The sequence below is a fragment of the Cladophialophora yegresii genome (assembly GCF_000585515.1).
Source record: "Cladophialophora yegresii CBS 114405 chromosome Unknown aczIN-supercont1.1, whole genome shotgun sequence".
In the NCBI taxonomy this organism is placed as follows: domain Eukaryota; kingdom Fungi; phylum Ascomycota; class Eurotiomycetes; order Chaetothyriales; family Herpotrichiellaceae; genus Cladophialophora; species Cladophialophora yegresii.
This window is the reverse complement of record NW_006913045.1, coordinates 2,706,995-2,726,878: the sequence shown is the minus strand read 5'-3', so window position 1 is coordinate 2,726,878 and position 19,884 is coordinate 2,706,995. Positions and strand designations below refer to the sequence as shown.

General features: G+C 54.6%; 9 protein-coding genes across 9 annotated transcripts; 4 read left to right on the top strand and 5 right to left on the bottom strand.

The window, feature by feature from the left end:
• Positions 1-30: 30 nt before the first annotated feature.
• A1O7_00960 (uncharacterized protein) lies at positions 31-520 on the bottom strand (the record flags this gene model as incomplete). Its single annotated transcript, XM_007755000.1, has 2 exons — positions 31-371; positions 421-520. 2 exons carry the CDS (start codon positions 518-520, stop codon positions 31-33), a joined length of 441 nt encoding a protein of 146 aa, XP_007753190.1.
• A 652-nt stretch (positions 521-1,172) lies between these two features.
• Positions 1,173-1,693, top strand: A1O7_00959 (DNA-directed RNA polymerase III subunit RPC10; the record flags this gene model as incomplete). Its single annotated transcript, XM_007754999.1, has 4 exons — positions 1,173-1,185; positions 1,237-1,440; positions 1,501-1,601; positions 1,658-1,693. The coding sequence occupies 4 exons, from the start codon at positions 1,173-1,175 to the stop codon at positions 1,691-1,693; spliced, it is 354 nt and encodes a 117-aa protein (XP_007753189.1).
• A 1,289-nt stretch (positions 1,694-2,982) lies between these two features.
• A1O7_00958 (elongation factor 1-alpha) lies at positions 2,983-4,720 on the top strand (the record flags this gene model as incomplete). The annotated part of the gene is made up of 5 exons (XM_007754998.1): positions 2,983-2,987; positions 3,089-3,156; positions 3,212-3,270; positions 3,413-4,633; positions 4,694-4,720. The coding sequence occupies 5 exons, from the start codon at positions 2,983-2,985 to the stop codon at positions 4,718-4,720; spliced, it is 1,380 nt and encodes a 459-aa protein (XP_007753188.1).
• A 904-nt stretch (positions 4,721-5,624) lies between these two features.
• A1O7_00957 (uncharacterized protein) lies at positions 5,625-6,555 on the bottom strand (the record flags this gene model as incomplete). Its single annotated transcript, XM_007754997.1, has 2 exons — positions 5,625-6,009; positions 6,101-6,555. The coding sequence occupies 2 exons, from the start codon at positions 6,553-6,555 to the stop codon at positions 5,625-5,627; spliced, it is 840 nt and encodes a 279-aa protein (XP_007753187.1).
• A 711-nt stretch (positions 6,556-7,266) lies between these two features.
• Positions 7,267-9,828, top strand: A1O7_00956 (uncharacterized protein; the record flags this gene model as incomplete). Its single annotated transcript, XM_007754996.1, has 2 exons — positions 7,267-9,194; positions 9,249-9,828. 2 exons carry the CDS (start codon positions 7,267-7,269, stop codon positions 9,826-9,828), a joined length of 2,508 nt encoding a protein of 835 aa, XP_007753186.1.
• Positions 9,829-10,215: 387 nt separating this feature from the next.
• On the top strand, positions 10,216-12,216 carry A1O7_00955 (Atypical/ABC1/ABC1-B protein kinase; the record flags this gene model as incomplete). Its single annotated transcript, XM_007754995.1, has 1 exon — positions 10,216-12,216. One exon carries the CDS (start codon positions 10,216-10,218, stop codon positions 12,214-12,216), a length of 2,001 nt encoding a protein of 666 aa, XP_007753185.1.
• Positions 12,217-13,590: 1,374 nt separating this feature from the next.
• On the bottom strand, positions 13,591-14,136 carry A1O7_00954 (uncharacterized protein; the record flags this gene model as incomplete). The annotated part of the gene is made up of 1 exon (XM_007754994.1): positions 13,591-14,136. The coding sequence occupies one exon, from the start codon at positions 14,134-14,136 to the stop codon at positions 13,591-13,593; it is 546 nt and encodes a 181-aa protein (XP_007753184.1).
• Positions 14,137-16,129: 1,993 nt separating this feature from the next.
• On the bottom strand, positions 16,130-17,581 carry A1O7_00953 (solute carrier family 29 (equilibrative nucleoside transporter), member 4; the record flags this gene model as incomplete). Its single annotated transcript, XM_007754993.1, has 2 exons — positions 16,130-17,345; positions 17,400-17,581. The coding sequence occupies 2 exons, from the start codon at positions 17,579-17,581 to the stop codon at positions 16,130-16,132; spliced, it is 1,398 nt and encodes a 465-aa protein (XP_007753183.1).
• Positions 17,582-18,042: 461 nt separating this feature from the next.
• Positions 18,043-19,610, bottom strand: A1O7_00952 (uncharacterized protein; the record flags this gene model as incomplete). Its single annotated transcript, XM_007754992.1, has 2 exons — positions 18,043-19,317; positions 19,371-19,610. The coding sequence occupies 2 exons, from the start codon at positions 19,608-19,610 to the stop codon at positions 18,043-18,045; spliced, it is 1,515 nt and encodes a 504-aa protein (XP_007753182.1).
• Positions 19,611-19,884: the final 274 nt, after the last annotated feature.

The window sequence follows — 19,884 nt, the reverse complement described above, 5'->3', positions numbered from 1 at the left end:
CGGGGCACAGCGGTGTTGTGTCAGTGCAGTTCAGTCCTCATCTGAAGGTGGCCCTGCATCGGCATCATCGTCGTCGGGGTGGACATCCGAGCTCTTGAGACCTTCATTGAGCACATATTCCTCCTTGACCAGAATACTGCGGAGTTCTTCTGTTCGTGGGGTGCATATCTCGGCGGGTTTTCTGCCATGTTTATCCTTGACTCTTGGGTCGCCTCCAGCATCAATCAACATCTTCGCCATTGCCTCACCGAGTTCGACTTCCCGCTCATTGGCATATTTAACGGCTGAATGAATTGGTGTTTCGCCCTCTCGTCTGTTCAACGGATCACACTCGAGAAATTCCACATTGAGTAGCTCGTCCATAACGTCGTCTAAACACGGGTCAGTTGAGGCTCGACAGAAGCACAGGGGCAAACCCACACGCTCCGTAATTGGCGCAGACGTGCAACAAATGGTTCCCCATGGTGTCTGTCGTAGTGTTGAAGAACTCGGCTATTTGCTCCTTGCTCTTATTTTTCATGTCGTTCGTTATTTCGTGAAATAGCTCAACATTGTCTCTGCGACATGCTTCAAGTATCTGTTCTTTAGGCGACGCTCCCTGCAAATGCCTGTTAGCCTTTACACGGACTGGGTGCGTGCCGCGCTTACATCAACGTGCTCGGCCATGGTGACCGTCTGCTAAGGCAGCTGGGACAGTGGAACGGCAGCGACACAGCACGACTGGAACAGCTGTGCGCGAGCAACTCGGATGCCTGGGTCGCTCTGACGGGTGACGGGATCGGGAAGCGTAGCCAGGAACCACCGATTTAGGCTATGTGAAGGGTCGGTAGGATAGTAAACAATTTGACTGTGCTCGAGTCAGGAGCAATTGAGGGCAGAAGAAGAAGCGCAGCAGGTTGTGCGTTCAAGGTCGGTGAGTTAGCAGCGTTTCAGGTCATGATAGATCAGCCAGGCCTCCGGCAACCCCTCGAGCATCGGCCCCGCGCAACCCTAGGCTAGCAAGGCTGCCAAGAATTACCGTGTACGCCTCACTCTTCTGTAACATACCCTCATATGCGGAGACCGAATGTTTTCTTCTCCGTACGATGTACACACTTCTCTCGTATTGAGACCCTGCCGCAACCTTGATCTTGGGGATTCAGCTCAAAGTGGGCTCAACTACATTCATCGCCATGCCTCCGACATGTAGGGATACTTTCCCCAGCCCCGAGAAGCAGCTTTGACCATGCACGACAGTCTGCCCGTATTGCTGCAACTGCTTGACGATCGCAAGAGCACCGGGAAATGACCAATATCCTCAGGGCAGGAATGCCTTCACCTGCAGAACGTGCCCCTACCAGTTCGTCCTTGACCAGCCGTACTACGAGCGGACACATATGAAGCAGAAGCAAAAGGATGACATCCTGGGCGAGGAGCAATCCGACCTGCCGGTCAACGAAGGTATGCTCTCCGTCGGAACGACGTCAGGAAACGGCAGCACTAACAGTTGTTTTCGTTCAGTTCCTGGAGGCTGTCCGAACGAGACTTGCGACTCAAAGAAGGCCTACTTCTACCAACTACAGACGCGAAGTGCCGACGAGCCGCCCACCAGTTTCTTCAAGGTATGCTACAAGACAAGGAGGTCGTCATCTCTACTTTGAGCACTAAACGATCCCAGTGTATCGAATGCGGCAAGCAATGGAGAGAATATTGATGATAAGGCCTCCTCCTGTGAACGTTCCCCAACCCACCGACCACACGACCCTTGCCCTCTGCGACGAACTTTCTGGCTGAGTGCCCGGCTGTTGGCATAAGATCTGCTGAGGCCCAGGCAAAATGGAGGCGACTGTCGACCAGCTCCGTCTACAAGAGGGCGCCGTGCGCCAGTCTCTAGAATGCGCCTGTCATAACTTTACAAGGCATAGGACTTAGTAGGAGTACAGCACTCGATGTGTGAGGGTGAGTCTAGCGCACTGCAATCCGGCGAGAGCTGCAACGCCGCCTGACCTCTTGACTCACATTGTGCAGTGAGGACAGAAGCAGGGGTTCCATGCAGTCATTCTCAACTAAAGGCTGAATGAGGACTCCCATCGTCCTACCTACAGGAAGCCAGGCAGCAGGTTGAGGCGTCGAGGAGAAGAGAAGCCTAGCGAGCGATATCATGACTCGGCGTCGCCAGAATACCTGGTTCTGCGCATGGGTTATCGGTACCGTGATGGTTTAGTCTCTGGCCCGTGTCAGATGGAGCGCATGACTCTTAACTCCGATACTAAAGCAGATGCGAACAGCTAGAGGGGCGACAATCGAATGCAAGCAAAGGTTGATGTTAAAATCTTTCTCTTTTGCTCGACATTGTAGTCTTCGCCGCCGGCGCGACCAACTCTAGGACTGCTGCTGTGGATACGCAAACAATCGCCACTATGATATACCTCGTACGAGGTAGCAAGCCCAGGAGGAATTTTGAGTGTCGGTCCAGATCATGTGGTGTTCTAATTGGCTATAAGAATAGATGCCAAAGTTCGATATGCAAGGATCTAGCACATGCCGAAGCTTTCAGACTACTTTTACCAATCATTCGGGCGCGAACCAGTGGGCTGACGGGAGAATCGCCATGATTGAGAGGTGAGTCGAGTCCTGTAGTGGGGCTCGGGCCGCAAAATACTCTGTGCCTTGAACAAACTTGAGACTGAGGGACAGCGAAGGCGAAGGCGAGTGACGGTTGCGTGCGGCTTTTGACTCACAGCCACTTCACTCGCAAATTTTGCCAAGCCGAGACTCTCCCGCAGGCATACAAAATCTTCCGCACAGTCTCTGTCTCTCACTTTCTCCTCCTTCGTCGCTCAGTGAGTTTTCAACCCACCCCCTACACTTCTCGTCAACAAATACTGACATTCATCAGCACCTCTACGCAAGCCGTGGTATCTGAGCATTTTCTCTGAACTCTTCTAGTATCTGCCACAGAACTACAAGACTTCAAATCAAACCGTCAAATCAACCGCCACCATGGGGTAAGTGACCATCTCAAACTGCCTGCGCGAGGTTTCGCTTTGCGAAATGGGCACCGATCTGATATCAATGAATATCGCTGACACGTCTCTTATCTCTACAGTAAGGAGAAGACTCATATCAACGTCGTCGTCATCGGACACGTCGACTCCGGCAAGTCCACTACCACTGGTAAGAGGAGACCCAGAAAATGATGGCATACGCAAAAACACTTACACCCAGTCAGGTCACTTGATCTACAAGTGCGGTGGTATCGACAAGCGTACCATCGAGAAGTTCGAGAAGGTTGGTCACCCTTTGCGATGTTCATCCCTTCGTTCTCGCTCTATCACCCACTCTGCCAAAAATTTTGGTGGGGGAGGGGCATTGGCCATCACGTGATTCACACATTTTTTTCCCGAGCCTGATCAACTAACACCCGTCACAGGAAGCCGCTGAACTCGGCAAGGGCTCCTTCAAGTATGCCTGGGTATTGGACAAGCTGAAGGCCGAACGTGAGCGTGGTATCACCATTGATATCGCGCTCTGGAAGTTCGAGACTCCCAAGTACTTTGTCACCGTCATCGATGCCCCTGGCCATCGTGACTTCATCAAGAACATGATCACTGGTACCTCCCAGGCTGATTGTGCTATCCTCATCATTGCTGCTGGTACTGGTGAGTTCGAAGCCGGTATCTCCAAGGATGGCCAAACCCGCGAGCATGCTCTCCTCGCCTACACCCTGGGCGTGAAGCAGCTCATCGTCGCCATCAACAAGATGGACACCACCAAATGGTCTGAGGATCGGTTCAACGAAATCATCAAGGAGACTTCCAACTTCATCAAGAAGGTCGGATACAACCCCAAGTCCGTCCCGTTCGTGCCCATCTCTGGCTTCAACGGTGACAACATGATCGACGTCTCCACCAACGCCCCCTGGTACAAGGGCTGGGAGAAGGAGTCCAAGGCTGGCAAGGCCAGCGGCAAGACCCTCCTTGAGGCTATCGACTCGATTGACCCTCCTGCTCGTCCCACCGACAAGCCTCTTCGTCTTCCTCTCCAGGATGTCTACAAGATCTCCGGCATCGGCACGGTGCCTGTCGGTCGTGTTGAGACTGGTACCATCAAGGCCGGTATGGTCGTCACCTTCGCTCCCGCCAACGTCACCACTGAAGTCAAGTCCGTCGAAATGCACCACGAACAGCTCGCCGAGGGTGTTCCAGGCGACAACGTCGGATTCAACGTCAAGAACGTCTCCGTGAAGGAGGTTCGTCGTGGAAACGTTGCCGGTGACTCCAAGAACGACCCCCCCAAGGGTGCCGACTCTTTCAACGCCCAGGTCATCGTCCTCAACCACCCTGGTCAGGTCGGTGCTGGCTATGCCCCAGTCTTGGATTGCCACACTGCCCACATTGCCTGCAAGTTCTCTGAGCTCCTCGAGAAGATCGACCGTCGTACCGGCAAGTCTATGGAAAACAACCCCAAGTTCATCAAGTCTGGTGATGCTGCCATCGTGAAGATGGTCCCCAGCAAGCCTATGTGTGTTGAAGCTTTCACCGACTATCCTCCTCTTGGTCGTTTCGCCGTCCGTGACATGCGTCAGACCGTCGCTGTCGGTGTCATCAAGAGCGTCGTCAAGTCCGAGAAGTCTGGTGGCAAGGTCACCAAGGTAAGCTACACTCTGTCCTCCTGAAAGCCCTTGTGCAGAAGCTAATTCATTCCCATCTAGGCTGCTGTCAAGGCTGGCAAGAAATAGATGTCTTGCGCAAGAATTCGTTCAATCCATCTCACTGGTATTGTTTCGTGTGGCGAAGGTTGTGGAAAATTCTCTTTCAGCACTCCTGATACCGGAGTTTTCATGGTTTCGCCATAAATCTTGCCATCCAACATCGACTTTCCCTGTGCCAACGATTCACCTTCACAACGATCACCAATCATGTACTTGCTACGACTCAGAGTACTGGAACACCAAAATGATGCGCAGTGACCTCATTTCTCGGCACGAAGAATGTGCTGCGCCATGACTAGTCATAGATAGATTTCGTGTCCCTGAGGGGTTATGCAGATAGCTCTTATTCAAAGGACATGAATGCCGCAGTCTTGTTGCTCCTCCGCTGTACTCGTTCTTCCGTGTCACTAATGTGTACCGCGTCACTATCAGTGGTGTTTTGCGTGCAGTCGAGGCCCGGCGCTGCTGTTTTCCATAACATTCATTCTCCACCCAGTATCCAGTATCCGCTTTTCGGTTCACGACCTTTCCGTCACCTGGGGTCCATCTAGGCCAAGAGCACCAGAATCTCTTCGGCAACCGTCACTACCACCTGCACATTCTACCCGCAAAAGCGCCACCCGTCTAGCATGCGTCGATGCAAACCTCCGATGTGCTGAGTTCCGTTCATTCACCACTGAGCGTCAATCAGCTTGTGTTACTCCTTCAAATCCAACAATGGCTGTTGGAAAGAGATTGCTCCCCGAAGAAGAGAAGGATACTCACACATGTATAGCCTCCATCAACGATCTAAGCTCTCGGTCAGCCGTGTCTCCTACTCCGCCAATCGAGCATTATTCTCGAGAGTACTCACCACGTCTGAACCATTTAGATATGAACTTGCTGGACCTTCCTACTGTAAGCATCACACTGACGCAGCGACTGTATCAAGCTACGTTGACGGGTTCGTGGGAAACTTACTAGCCATCCAGACAATCGTTCCTCTCAGCTCGTGCGGCTCCGCCATCCTTCCCATAGGTATATCCCTTTCCCAACTCCCTACGAGCTCTTTACCTTCGTTTTCCAGCAATCCCTTGATGAGGTCTGTCTTCATGTACCCGGGACTCAAGCTATTCACCCGGATGCCTCTTGAACCCCACTCGGTCGCGAGCGACTTGGCCAGCATTTGCACAGCGCCCTTCGAGGTGTTGTACGCGGCTTGTTTCTGGGGACGCACGCAGATTGTCGCAGACATGGAGGCGATCAGGATGATGGACCCCTGGATGTTGTGCTGGATCATGTGTCTGCCGGATTCGCGGGCAAAGAGCCACGAGCCACTAGATTAAGCGACCCCAGTCAGTATTTCTGCCTTCTTCAACGATCACGAAATGGCCTTGCTCAATATTTATATCCAGCATCTTCCGCCACCGCGTATATTCATAATTCTCCGCTTCCACGTTGTCAACGATGCCCGCAGCCGTGACTAGCACATCAACCTTGCCGAAGTCCTCGACTATCTTAGCCCATGTGGACTTAACATCGGACTCGATTGTGGCGTTACATTCGTAGGCTCGTAGCTCGGGAACGGGATCGTTCGGGTATGCTTCTCGTACTTGTGACGCTATCGATGCAATTGATGCCTCGCAATCTTTCTGGCTTAGGTCGATGCATGCCCCACGAGCGCCGGACAGGGCAAACGCCGTGAGGAACTCTTTCCCTAGCCCTCGTGCCGACCCAGTGACAACGCAGGTTTTGTTTTCGAGCGAGAACGATGGGAGAGTCTTGATTGTGCGACGATGGATAAAGAACGAGCTGAGTGGAAGGACTCGGTGCCGTATGCTTTGAGAGCACAAGGACCAGAAAGGAGTTGAACGCAGCATCATGACGAGGAAGAGTAACAACGATCAAAGCTCCTGCTGTACTCCGTACAAGGCTCTTCTTTTGCTGGAAGACTTACAGAATCCTCTATAGCTGTAGCTTCAGCAGCTCGCAGAGAATGAAGGCGCGGGACGCCTCGCACATATGCAAACATGGACGTTACTGCGGGGAGAGGCGCTTGCTGTGTGACACAGGTTCAACATGTCCGGGCCATCTCCCACCGACGCAGGTGCGCAGGAAACTTTGAAAGGCTGACACTGACCCGCAGTCGTTGAACGTACACAAACAGAGAGCGCAAAGGAAAACGGCCGCGAAAGGCGTGACTTTGTGGGGAGCCCTTGCCGAGGAGGCAGACCACGGGCAGCTGAAATCACTGCCCAGAAAGGAAGCAGTCGCTCAAAGGTGGCCCCTATTCGATCGCCTAGGGACCCTCCAACGCTTCCCAGCCCCCATGGTTCTTCCTATCTGCTGGCCTAGCGCCGAAGTACCGTTGAGTTTTGGGGGCCGTTTGACCTTCCTAGCCAATTGTACGCCTTTAGCTGAGGGTTGCTATGCCTGCCAACAGGGGAGCAAGCCAAATTGAAGGGAGCTGCATGAGTTCGCTGGCGCGGCTCTTATTCAGCGGCCGTTCCCCTTCACATATGTTCCGCCAGAAGCAGGCGGCGTAACTACAGTCAGGTAGGCGTTGTCGCTCATTATATCCAAACTGCCTTAAAATGTCGTCGTTGCTAGGTGTGAGGGACGATCGCCGGTCCAGATCGAAATCTCCCAGTGGCCGTGACAGGGACCGGTCGCGGTCACGCTCACGCGACACTCGGACCCAGGACGTGGACGAGCGGGACGAGTATGGCAGCAGACGCTCAAGTCGGATCTACTCAAAAGAAGAGTCGGGATCAGAAGGCGAGCGCAAATACAAGGAAAGGAAATCAAGCAAGAAATACTACGATGAGGATGACGACCAAGATACTCGAAGAAGGAAGAGTAGCTCGAAAAAGTACGGAGATGATAGCGAGGAGGAGGACAAATACCGCTCGCACAGGTCAAGCAAGGACTCTCGCGCGAGGGACGTCTCTATTTCCGACCATGATAGGGGATATGATCGCTCCAAGAAGAAGTCGGACAGTGACTCCGATCGACGCAGACACAAGCGAGAGACGTCGAGCAGGAACAAATATGACGACTCAGAAGACGAGACTTCAGACTCTCGTCGCAGATACAATGACAGCAATGGCCACTCCAATGGAACATATGGTCAACTCCCGGGCCCCTACCAAGAGATCCGACCTGCAGCAGCCCGCCATAGCAGCTATGGACCCGCAGACCTGCGGTACGCTGCTCCAGGAGCATTCCCTGGCGATGCTGGTCCTACCGCTCAACACATGCACTCGTACAGTGGTTCGAGCGCACCCCAGTACGCTCACGTCGACCAATTCAAGTACGCAGACCCAAGTCAAATAACTCAGAGAAAGCCGGAGTATGAACGGACTCGGCCATCAGAGCATGAACGTACCAGACCATCAGAGTACGAACGGTCACGACCCCAGGATACTAAAGACAGTGACAGCGACCGCAGACGAAATAAATACGAAACCCGTACACACAGAAGCGAGTCCGATGATGATAGATATGAGACTCGTGAACCCAAGAACAAGAAGTATTATGATGATGATGATGATGACGACGACAAGTACGACCGACGGAGCAAGAAGTACTCCCGCGACAAGCACGCCTCCTCGGTTGACGATGTATCACAGAGAATGGCCGGCCTGGCGGTAGGGTCAGCAGCGCTGGGCGCTGCAACTCTGGGCGTTGGTCGACAGAACCACAACGAGGGTGGCAAACCGCCGGCCTCACCCTTGTTAGAGCCATACAAAGGAACCTACCAATCCATTTCCCCCATGCCTTCAGCCTTGGTGCTGGGGAACCATCGAGATGACTCTGATCTGTCCGACTTGGATCTAGGACTAGACGGTGACTCGGACGGTCCAGACGCTGTCCTACACCGCAAAATTCGCAAGCTTGAAAAGGAAAAGGAGAAATACACCAAAGGACAGAAAGGCAGCCTCGCCTTCACCGAGAAGACCGAAGAAGTACGCTTGCGCCGTCTGCCTGACATTGACACCAATGTAATGATGGAAGTGCGTGAACCAGGAAGTAGCCACCGCAACCGCTCACCATCAGCGAGCATATTGTCGCCTGGAGGAGGCAACGGCAAGAGAAAGTCTGTGTCCTTCTACGACCCGACAGAAGACGCCAAACGTATCGCTGCTGCACTATCAGGGACTCGTACTCCTCCCGACCCCAGACCACTGGTACGAATCCTGCCAGGTCTCACGACAGATGATCTCATCGCCCTGAAAGCCGAGTACAAAAACCATGCCAAGGTGAGTGGCCAAGGCATCAACATGGCGAAGCACATCAAAATGCGTATACCCGGCAACTTGGGAAAAGCTTGTTACGCCACTGCGCTTGGACGGTGGGAGAGCGAGGCATACTGGGCGAACTCGTGGTACCAAGGAGGTGCATCCAGACGGGAGCTGCTGATTGAGAGTCTCATGGGCCGCTCGAACAGTGATATCCGTGAGATCAAAAATTGCTTCAAGGACAAGAAATACAATGATGACCTGGAGAAGTGCATCAAGACGTGAGTATCTTTTCCTGAGTCTGTTTTCGAATGACGACTAAATTCGTCTCGCAGGGAACTCAGAGCCGACAAATTCCGCACGGCGCTCCTCCTCGCCTTGGAAGAGCGGCGCACGCCCGAGTCCTCGCCCCTGGACATCAAGCTCGTGAAACACGACGTGGTGCAGCTGGCGGAAGCGCTAGAGTCCCCGGGTGGGGAGACGGCCATGATCAAGATCATCGTGGTCCGCAGCGACGCTCACCTACGTGAAGTGCTCAGGCTATTCGAGCGGACGTATGGCGTCAATTTCGCGCGGCAGATGATTTCAAAGTCACGGAACCTGGTCGGGGAGACGTTGGCACATATCTTGAATGGGGCGTTGAACCGGCCAATGCGTGACGCATTGCTCCTTCACCAGGCGATTAGCGAGACCGCTCCGGGAAAGGAACGAACCGAGCTGCTGATTTCCAGACTGGTCAGGATGCATTGGGAGCCCAGGCATTTGGAGAAGGTCAAGGCCGTGTACAGAGAGAAGTATAGACAGAGCGTGGAAGATGCGATCAAGCGGGAGGTCTGGTCGGGGATGAAGACGCACGAGGGCAGGCTTGCTGCGGACTTTTGCTTAGAGTTGGCCATGAGCAGTTCGCGGTATTGATGGGAGATGAGAGCGCTCCACGGTCAAGAAGGTGTACTTGCTCTTGGGCGCAAGACGGTGACAGTACTCAGTATCTGTACTCTGGGCGTCTGATTAATTCCGTGGTGCCAAAGCATTCATGGGGGCGCCCAGGATGAGTATGTACCTACTGTACCACCTGGTACGGGAAGCGGAAAGTCATGGCCGCGAGACCCGCCGGAGATTCGATCGCCCGCGAGCCGCAAATGGATCTCGAATCTGCAGTCAACAGCCGGTGACAGTAGCGTTTGAACCTCGTCATCGATTTTTGCCTCAGGCGGACGATTTTCTTCTCGCGTGCCTGCTCCGTCGTTCGCCCATGATGGTTCCACGTCTGGCGTCTCTGCATTTCCCTCAACAACTCTCCCGATGAGTGTGGGAGGACGGCGCATTTGCGCCCACTGTCTCTTCACTCTGACTCGAGGCCCGTCGCGCCCTGGTCGCCTGTCCTCACTACGGAGGCCCCCACAGCAGCCGCTGCGCTCACTCTCTCAATCCCACCTACGCGCCGCCTTTGCTCCTCCGACGCCTGCATCTCTCGGAAAAGCCGTGCCAGCAAAAGAGTTCAAGAGGACAAGGAAATGGATACGAAGAATCGGTTATCTCGTCCTCTTCGGAACCGGCGTGTACGTGGCGGACAAGAACTTCTACGCCTCAAGTCTCGCACGATGCACCCGCACATTTACCATGGGCCTGATCGCCGCGTTGGACTACAAGATCAACTTCCGGGAGAACCCATGGTTCGCCGATGACATTACAGAGGTCCATGCCCGGAACGCCACACGGCTGTTCCATCTTTTGCGATCGAATGGCGGCCTCTACCTCAAGATCGGCCAAGCCATTGCGATGCAGACGGCCATCTTGCCGCCGGAGTTCCAGAAGATGTTCGCCAAGATGTTCGATGACGCGCCGCAGAACAGCTGGGAGGATGTGCGGCAGGTCATTATGGAGGATTTCGGAGGCAGGACTCCCGAGGAGGTATTTGGGATATCCTTTGATGGGGATCCCGAAGCAGGTGTCATGGAGAGGAAAGCCCGCGCGAGTGCCAGTGTTGCGCAGGTTCATTGGGCGAGGCTCAAGGACGGGCGGGAAGTGGCCATTAAGATTCAGAAGCGGGAAATCGCACAGCAAGTAGGTTGGGATCTCTGGGCCTTCAAGGTCGTCACACGGATCTACACCTGGTGGTTCGACCTGCCGCTGTATTCTCTCGTTCCGTACATCACGGAGCGGTTGTTGCTGGAATGCGACTTCCAGAATGAGGCCAACAACAGCAAGAACATGGCGAAGCTGGTCCAGAGCGAACCCCGACTGCGTGACAGGGTGTACATCCCCAAGGTCTACGACGACCTGACCACGAAGCGTGTCATGACTGCGGAATGGGTCGAGGGCGTGCGGATGTGGGACAAAGACGCCATCAGTCGGCCCTGGCAAGGCGGCTGGCGCACAGGCAGTCCAGGCTGCCACGGCACACCGCTTGACCCGCCTCAAACGCCCGTCACCACGCTGCAGAAGGAAGCCCGGTCGTACGATGCGGAGCTGAAACCTGACAGGAACTGGTGGCGAGGCCGGGACGGCAAAGGCGGCCTCGGTCTAGATCTCAAAGAAGTCATGACCACGATGGTCGACCTCTTCTCGGCGCAGATGTTCCTCTGGGGCACCGTCCACTGCGACCCGCACCCCGGCAACATCTTCATCCGACGCCTCCCCAACGGCCACTCCGAGATCGTCCTGATCGACCACGGCCTGTACATCAAGATGTCCCCTGCCTTTCGGCATCAGTACTCGCTCTTCTGGAAATCGCTGATGACGTTTGACAACAAGACCCTCAAGCAAGTGGTCGGCGAATGGGGCATCAACAACGCCGAGATCTTCGCCTCCGCGACGCTCATGCGCCCCTACGAAGGAGGCGACCACTCCGTCTCGCGCCGCCTCAAGGGCATCTCGGAGCAGGAGAAGCGCAAGCGCCAGTACGAGATGCAGCAGGCCATGCGCAAGGGCATCAAGGAGATCCTCGGCGACGAGACCAAGTGGCCCCGCGAACTCATCTTCATCGGCCGCAACATGCGCATCGTCCAGGGCAACAACCAGTACCTGGGCTCCCCCGTGAACCGGATCAAAATCACGGGCAACTGGGCGTCGCGCGCGCTGGCCGAGGACCGGAACCTCACTTTCACGGAGCGGTGGCGGTATTTCGGTAGCCACTTGATGTTCAAGTTCGTGCTGTGGATGACGGATGCCTACTTTTACTATGCCAAGCTGAAGCAGGCGCTCGGCCGGGGCAAGGGCATGGACGACGACATGGAGCAGATGATGAGAGGCATGGCCAAGGATTATGGGATCGAGATGAACCATTCTGTGTTTGAGGGGTGATGTGCACGCGGCGTGCCGCGTGCAGTGTGCTCGGTACGCGGTCTCTCCTTCGTAGATTTCGGTTCCTGCACGGCCTGTATGTATGCCACACGCCATACGCATTCTATAGAAAGCACGCAGAACATGGAGGGGCATCATTGCGGCCGCTCAATCTGAACATTGACAGGTCAAGTGGTTACTTGCGCACCGGTTCAGCTGGTTCTCCAGGATTTGGATCTAGCTGGTCGGTTGTATGTAGTTTTACTGCCCTCCTTCGGGAGCATCTCTCATAATATATCGCGTCTCCTTGCGGCACGTCCATCTGTAACTGTGACTGTAACTGTAACTGTACGGTCTAAAAATGGGTTGTGCCGTTTCTCCAATGCGCTGAGCGCTGATGCCTATACAGACACCAAAGGCCTGTATATACACATACACATACATGTCCATCCTGTGTAGGAAGGCATACATGAAAGCACGGGGCAAGTGTCGGGTCGGATTCCCTGATTTGGGGGGCGGGATGATATAGATATATCTGCATATGCTGGATGTACTCCGTACAGTGTTTGTGGTCTACCGGCCGGAGAGGTACATACGTGGGGTTATGGGATGTGGGCTGTGGGATGTGAGCAAGCAGATATACAGTACGTTGACAAGTCCGTTGCTCAGTCAGTCAGCTGGGTGATTGAGGATGGTTTGGACGGAGTCTATCTCTGTGTATTTTGGTATGTATAATTTTTGTGGTTTACCGGTTGGTAGGTATGTAGGTACGTAGGTCACGGCCCGCGAGCCAGCAGATTCGCACTGACCAGTCCGTTATTCAGTTGGGTGATCGACCGGTTTCGGTGGAGGTTGCGCGCCCTCCGTACGCCGTACTCTCCCATTCTGTTCCGGCCCAACGACGTTTCTCGAAATCTGTGCACCTCCACAGCAACAGGACACGGTACATGTCTGTCGGTCTCCCTCGTCATCCGCCACTGCCATTCCCCCTTTCACTGTGCCAAGTGTCTCGCGAACGAGGACAATTGATGGCATTGTCGATGTTGGCAAAGCAAGCAAGCAAGCAAGCAGACGAGCCTGCCGTGCCCAAGGTACCCAGCAACATGGGCGGCCGTCAACAACAAAAAGACAAAACAGACACCCGACGCCCGGCCTGAATTCGTCCTCTCTCACGATGGTATCCTAGCATAGCATACGCGTGTAGCAAGCAGTCCAGAACGCCAAAGCACCCTGCCGAGCCGAGCAATAAAGGCAATATAAATCTTCTTGATTTGTTCTGGAAAATCACGAGTTGAAACCACCCGTTCAAGACTGGATCGAGTGCGAAAAAGACGACGGTGGCCAAAAAAGGAATAACAGAGCTGAGCTGATGATGATACTGTAGGCTTCGCGGGTCTACATCATCATCATCATTCTGGTCGCACGCTTGCTGCTGAAGCTGGGTCTTGGCGAGCTCTCACCCCCGGCCCAGGGTTTGGACAGGAAAGCCGCGTCGCCGCTCTGCGTGGTCATGGTGCTGCTTCGATTGGGGTTGAAGGCCGGCTTGGGGATGGGCATCAGGTCAATGGTGCTGCCCCGGTACAGGGGCCCCATGAGCCGATCCTTGACTGACTTGTTCCGTCGAGGCATGCCCGAGTTGGTGGTAGGGGGCGGGGCGAACTTGTCGGGCTTGTCTGTGCCGTCTTGATTCTTCTCGCCCGCGAGGATGGCGCGTTCTTGGTTGATGGTGGCCAGGTGGGCGCGGCGGCGGAAATGGATGACGAAGAAGGCGATGAGGCCGATGAGGATGATCGCGATGACGGCGATGCCGACGCCCAGGCCGGCTTTGGCGCCGGTGCTGATTTCTCGCTTGTACAGGTGTGATAAGGGAGCGGCTTGTGTGGAGGGCAGTGCGGCCAGAAGGAGAGCCAGGAGAGTTGGTGCATATGAGGATCGAGGCATGATTGATGACATGGCGAGGGGGTGGTGCGTGTGTATGTGTGTGTGTGTGTGTGTCAAAGCAATTTGCGATATGTTAGGTCTTCGTCCAGCGAGAGTATATTCTGAATTTGCAACGATGGGTTGTAGAACGCAGTCGAGTGGTGTGTCGAAAGACTGAGAGGGGGAGGGTGGTCTGGGGCACTTGGGTATATGCAGAAGATGAAAGGCGAACCGGAGGCTGTGAGTAGGTTGGCGGAAGGATGCACAGAGATGTCGGTTGTCGTAAGCACTTGTGGTCAAGGATATGTAAGGAACCGGGTCAAAGGTCACGGACGAAGAAGAGGGAAGAACTGCATGCAAGAGAAACGAACGAGACGCGATAGATGAGCTCGACTTGTTCTCTTCCCGCTGCCCAGGGCTGCCAGATCCAGGGCTGAGGTGCCACGATAGCCAACGAGCCCCAGAAGTCGGCGACACGGACAAGTCGCGAAGAGGGAGCTTGCCTGTGCTTGGACGCAGCTAGCCGGATGGGGTGCGTAGGGACCAGGTGGTGCAGGAGGCGTGCATGCTCCAGGTCTCCTGAAACATGAAGGTCGGGCGTGATTGGTGGGTGGTCGATGGAGATGTCAACTCGGTCAGGCTCGAGAATAGAAAACGGCCAAAAGCTGAAGGGTTGACAGGCCGCGGTGATTGGCTCAAGGGGCCTTCAGCAGGGACCATCCCTGACCTTTTTGAGTGCTCTCTTCCAGCTTGATTGCGCACGAGATTCAGCTTGGACAACGGGCACGAAGTCTTGGATCTTCCTGTGTGTGTCCCAGCTCCGTCATGGCGCGTGAAGCAGGCGGAAGGAGGATGGCGTCGAGCTCAGGCCACAGCAACACAGAGTACGGTGCTAGTGCTACCGCTGGGTTTCTTGGGGGTTCTTGGCCTGCGTTGCAGATCGATGGGCGCAGAATTGCGTGTGCGGTGAGCAAGCATGATTTTCAGGAGACGAGACGGTCACGATCGTGTTTCAGCAGGTTGACAAAGTTGCTGCCACTGTACGAGTCACGAGAGAGAGAGAGTCGCCATGCGCTCAGCAAGCGCAGTCCAGCGGCTAATTACTGTGGTACTGTACGCTGCGGACAAAAATCTCCATCTCGCCGGTGACGAGCCAGCGCGTCAAGCTCAGCCCTGATGGATTCAAGGTTCATGCGCCTTTCACGATTCTCCATCGGCCTTTGCTCTGTTCCTGTTCCTGAATCTCAAGAACGCGCTACGGACATTTTGGCAGCGCTGTCCGACTGGCGCGTCTGCGTCCCGAGTGCCGGGCCTAGAGATCGCGGATCACGCTAACCTCACTTCCACCTCACTGGAGATTCAATTTCCCCTGACACGTGATGTTCTACTTCCCAGGGGCCTGATGCTCGCGGGGCTCGTGGGATATTTGTCTTTCGGTGAAGGGCAATTGAGATTTCATCTCTGTTGCACTCGAAAGATCGATGAAGATTCGAGACTGGAACATGGTGCTTCGTATGTAGGGACGTTTGTGTGACCAGCTGTGTGAGCTCTCAGGTGTCTCCTGCCTGCAACAGCAAGGGGACGGATTTCGCAACGGGCCAGAATGGAGCATTTGGGCAAGGCGTGCCACAGCCTCGTCGATAGTCGCTCGAAGGATGTGCCGCCCTCCATTCTCCTGTGGTCCGCAGCACCCACATGGCCAGCAGAGTTCGAGACGTGTCTCGGTGCTGACAAGGCTGTGCCTCATAACACTTCCCACAGGCATCCACCTCTTCGAATACTTGGTGCAGAATGCAGAAGGTGCTTTCTTCGGCTTGTACTGCGGGCGGAGGGTGTGTTGCATGGCTGTCTCGAAAGGCAGTCCCACCAGAAGGATCGTGTCCGACCCCGACACTGCATATCAGAGCCTTCGTCGCTTCCTTTGGTTCCACGCCCCATGCAGCGAGCACAACGTGTCACAGACCAAAACCATCGTCCCCTGAGCACTCATCTGTTATATGTCAAAGTTCGAATTCTATATGTCTCCAAGCAGAAAACTCAGCAAACTGCCCACAGTAAGCCCGCCCACAAGCATCAGCCCCATGAATCCACCCGCGGCTTCTCTCTCCTCCGGTAACACCCATTCACCAGAGCCCATCATGCACTCACTGCCCAAATACCCGTTCGTCAGCCCAAACAGGAACTGTACAATGACCAGATAGAAGAGATCGCTGCTGATGGCTGCCCCTTTGTTCTTGATATTGCATAGAAAGTACAGCGGGATGAAGAGTAATCGTGCCATGGCGAGACAAAACAGTGCAAACGGGTAATGGGTGAGTGAGATTTTCGGCCACAGAGTCACGAGCCGTCCGACTAGGTCGCCGATGTTCCAGAGCAGGAAGGCGGCTGGGATGAAGATGGCCGAGTCGATGTTGTTGACGGACAAGATCGACGCCGTAAATACCGGGAAGACCATAGTCACCGCGAAACAGATAAAGACTGCGGCCGAGAGAAAGGGCATCTTGCGGAAGAGCGTGCTCAAAGGCACTGTGGGACGCTCATTCGCTTCCGCGCCTGGTTCGCTTTGTGACGAAGTCCTCCTCGGCGCTCCGGTCAGCGCGTCCCCTTCAGAAGCTTCATCCCCTGTGGCCTTAGCGGCTGATCGTAATGCTTGACTATTCGCCTCTCGCCGTAGGAGGTAGAAGAAAGCCAGGAGGGCGAATACTGAGATAGCGGTTGCAGTCAAGAAATAGATGAAGGCTGACTTGGGCGATGCATCCGCTGTGTCTGCATCATCACCGCCCTTGTTCTTCTTCGTGGGCACTGCGAGTACCGAGATGATTTGAGCCAACGGCGGCAGCACACCGGCAACCGCCTGACCCGTCATGATCGCCTGGGTATATTCGCTCCTCCCAAAGCCCGACGCGAAAGAAAACAGGCCGTTTTGTATGAGCCCCGTGGAGAAACTCGCGGAGAAGATGGCCACGAGGAGGAACCCGAAATAGACCCCCGCGGCCGTGCGAACGAGCGTCGAGAGCGCCAGGATGGCAAAGACGACAATGTTGATGCAGAGCGACGTCGAGATTCTCCTTGGATATGATGCCCCCTTTTGCAGCTTCGTCAATATTATCATCGATCCTAGGTTGGTGATGGTCGAGACCGACACCTCCGCCGCTTGGAAGTGGTTGAGGATCCACTGGCTCGAGCTGAATCGCTTCTGGAAGTAAGGTGCTGCAGCGAGAAACATGTTCCTGTTTTCAATTGTCAGTCATGGCTGCATGTCACGGGAGTTTGACGGTCTTTACCAGGCCCATAGCATGGCAACGCCTAGTAGGAGGAAGATCATGTATTCCACCCACGAAAATGGTGCTTCGGCCGTGGGTGGGGTTTCTGATTCATCTCGTATACTCTCATCATCTCTGTCTGCGACTGTGTCTGCGTCGCCTCGTACAGGCTGATATTCCTGGCGTGACCGAAAGAGGCCCATGTTGTCGGCTAAGGGCTGTAACTCGAATGTTGATTCTTTCGGCGTCGCTCTACGCATAAGTGAGGACGGTCACAGCCGTCTCAAATGAGAAAGGGCTAGGTCTTCATGCCTGATGTCGAGTGAGCCTCTGCCTGGAATGACACGGCGGTGCAACAGGAATACAGGTCGTGTGATGGAGGGTCGTGTCAATCAACGGACGATGCGTGTCGCGCGTGCGTCATCCACAAAAGCCCCGAGTTGCCGGCTGGGACCCCAAGCATCCGCCTGACTCAATGGCAACATCGTTCCGTCTTAATCAGCCAACAGACCATCATCGACAACAACGATACCTGTCGGCGGAGAAGGCAGCATCATGTGTAGCATCGTCATTATTCATTGCGCATGATTATATCGCGCGATGGCGCGCTCCAGCCCCAACGCCGCGCTGAAATGCTGAGACGAAATGAAAACGTCCCTCCCCTCTACTGCTCCGTCTGCGCCTTGAAGGCAGCGACATCCCCCTCCGCCAGCCACCCCTTCTCCACCGCCATACCGATGAGGTCATCGGCACTCTCTGGCAACAACGTCGCCGCTGTGCCTTTGAGATAGGCCTCCACTTCCTCCAGCCCCTTCCACATTTCCAACTGCAGCTTCTTCGCTGCCTTGCTGCTGCCGGGCACGTAGGCATTCCTCCCGCCGCCACTGCCACCACCACTCCTCGCCAAGAGGTCGGCCAGGACGTACCTCAGCCACAAGACGTTCGACTTCGGAACGAAGAGTTCGTACTTGTTGATGGCCTTGTACTCGGCCCCCTCCAACTGCGCAAGCGCCATCGCTTCGGCTTCGGCCTTCATCACCAAGTCCCTTACCGCGGCGTACGTCCTGAACTGCCGCTTGTCACCTTCACTATCCCCGTCCGCTTCCTCGTAACCATGGTCCCAGTATTTCATGGGGTCAAAGATTGTGATACCGCCGACGGTCGCTCGCGACAGCGTGTAGTCGATGATGGTGACTTCTAAATTTGAGAGACCGAGAATCACCTCGGGCTTCTCCTTCATTTCTTCAATCATGTCTTGCTTCACGTCAATCTGACCGTCTCCGCTAAGTGACTTCCAGCAAATATTGCCGTTGTGCAGATCACGATGTTCGAATCGGACTTCTCTTTCTGCGTGAGCGAGACTGATGGCGGTTTTCCAGAAGACGTCGAAGACTTGGAATGCTGATGCTGGTCTAGCGCGTCCCAACCTGCCCAGGGGTGTACCTGCATGATTCATCTCAAGAATAGCGTAAAGTGGTTTGTTTCTGAAAGCAGTGACGGATGGGTCAAGGTTCTGCGCACTTTCCGCAGTATGTGTCAATTTGAATGTGGAGAATGCCTCAAGGAGAACGTCTGGGTATGCGCCACTGACGATGTGAATACCCCGGCACCGAACGAAGCCATGCAAAGCGTCGACCGTTTGAAAAAGTTGGATCTCCCGAGTTATCGCATCAAGGTCTGCGATGTCGTCTTTGCTTGTGCTTTCCACTCGAAACGGAATCACTTTGATGATGAGGCCGCCACGTTTTTCCAGTTCCTGTGCTTCGTTCGAGTCCTTGGCTTGCAGTTCATAGACGTCGGCGTATGATCCTTCTCCGAGCTTGGTGCACAGGTATTTCTTTCCGATGCTTCGGCCAAATTCTTGAAAGTCTTTGACGCCATGCTGTTGGACGATCTTGAGCAGTGGATCGAGCGCCTGAAGTTTTTCTGGTGTGAGTGTCTGTCAAGGTGTCAGCCACTGGTTTCAGACTCTCACAGGGTCGAGGGACATACAGCCATCTTCTTCTGTGAGATTAGTTTCCGCCTTCCTCGAAGCCGTGGATTGTGCTCAGTTGGTTTCTGCTTGATGCTGAAAGTCGGCTCAGGTACTGGTTGTAGAGGAATGTCTCTGACAGGTTCCTCGATGGTTAGTCTTTCCATCTCGTTCATCATTTTCTCTTCATCTCTGGGCGCCTCGGTTTCCTGCACAATTTCGTTCTCGTCTACGCCACTTCCGAAGAGATCAAAATGCATGGCCCGTTTCTCAGCGGTCGGGGCCTTCTTTTTCCCTTAAGTCTTGTCATTGCGACGAGCTGGCCGCTGCTGATTTCGCAGCTCGTTCAAGGCGTCGAATTCCGCCATGCTGGAAGGAATGTTGCTCTCTCACAAACAAAATGAGGTGCTTACCAGTTTGTGGGCTTGTGAGTGTGAATTATGTCCTCTGTCCTCCAACTAATCCCGAAAGCGTTAGCGTTGTTGTTGCTAGGAGAGACAAGGGCGGCGTGGTTTGTGAATGTGAGGAAGGCGA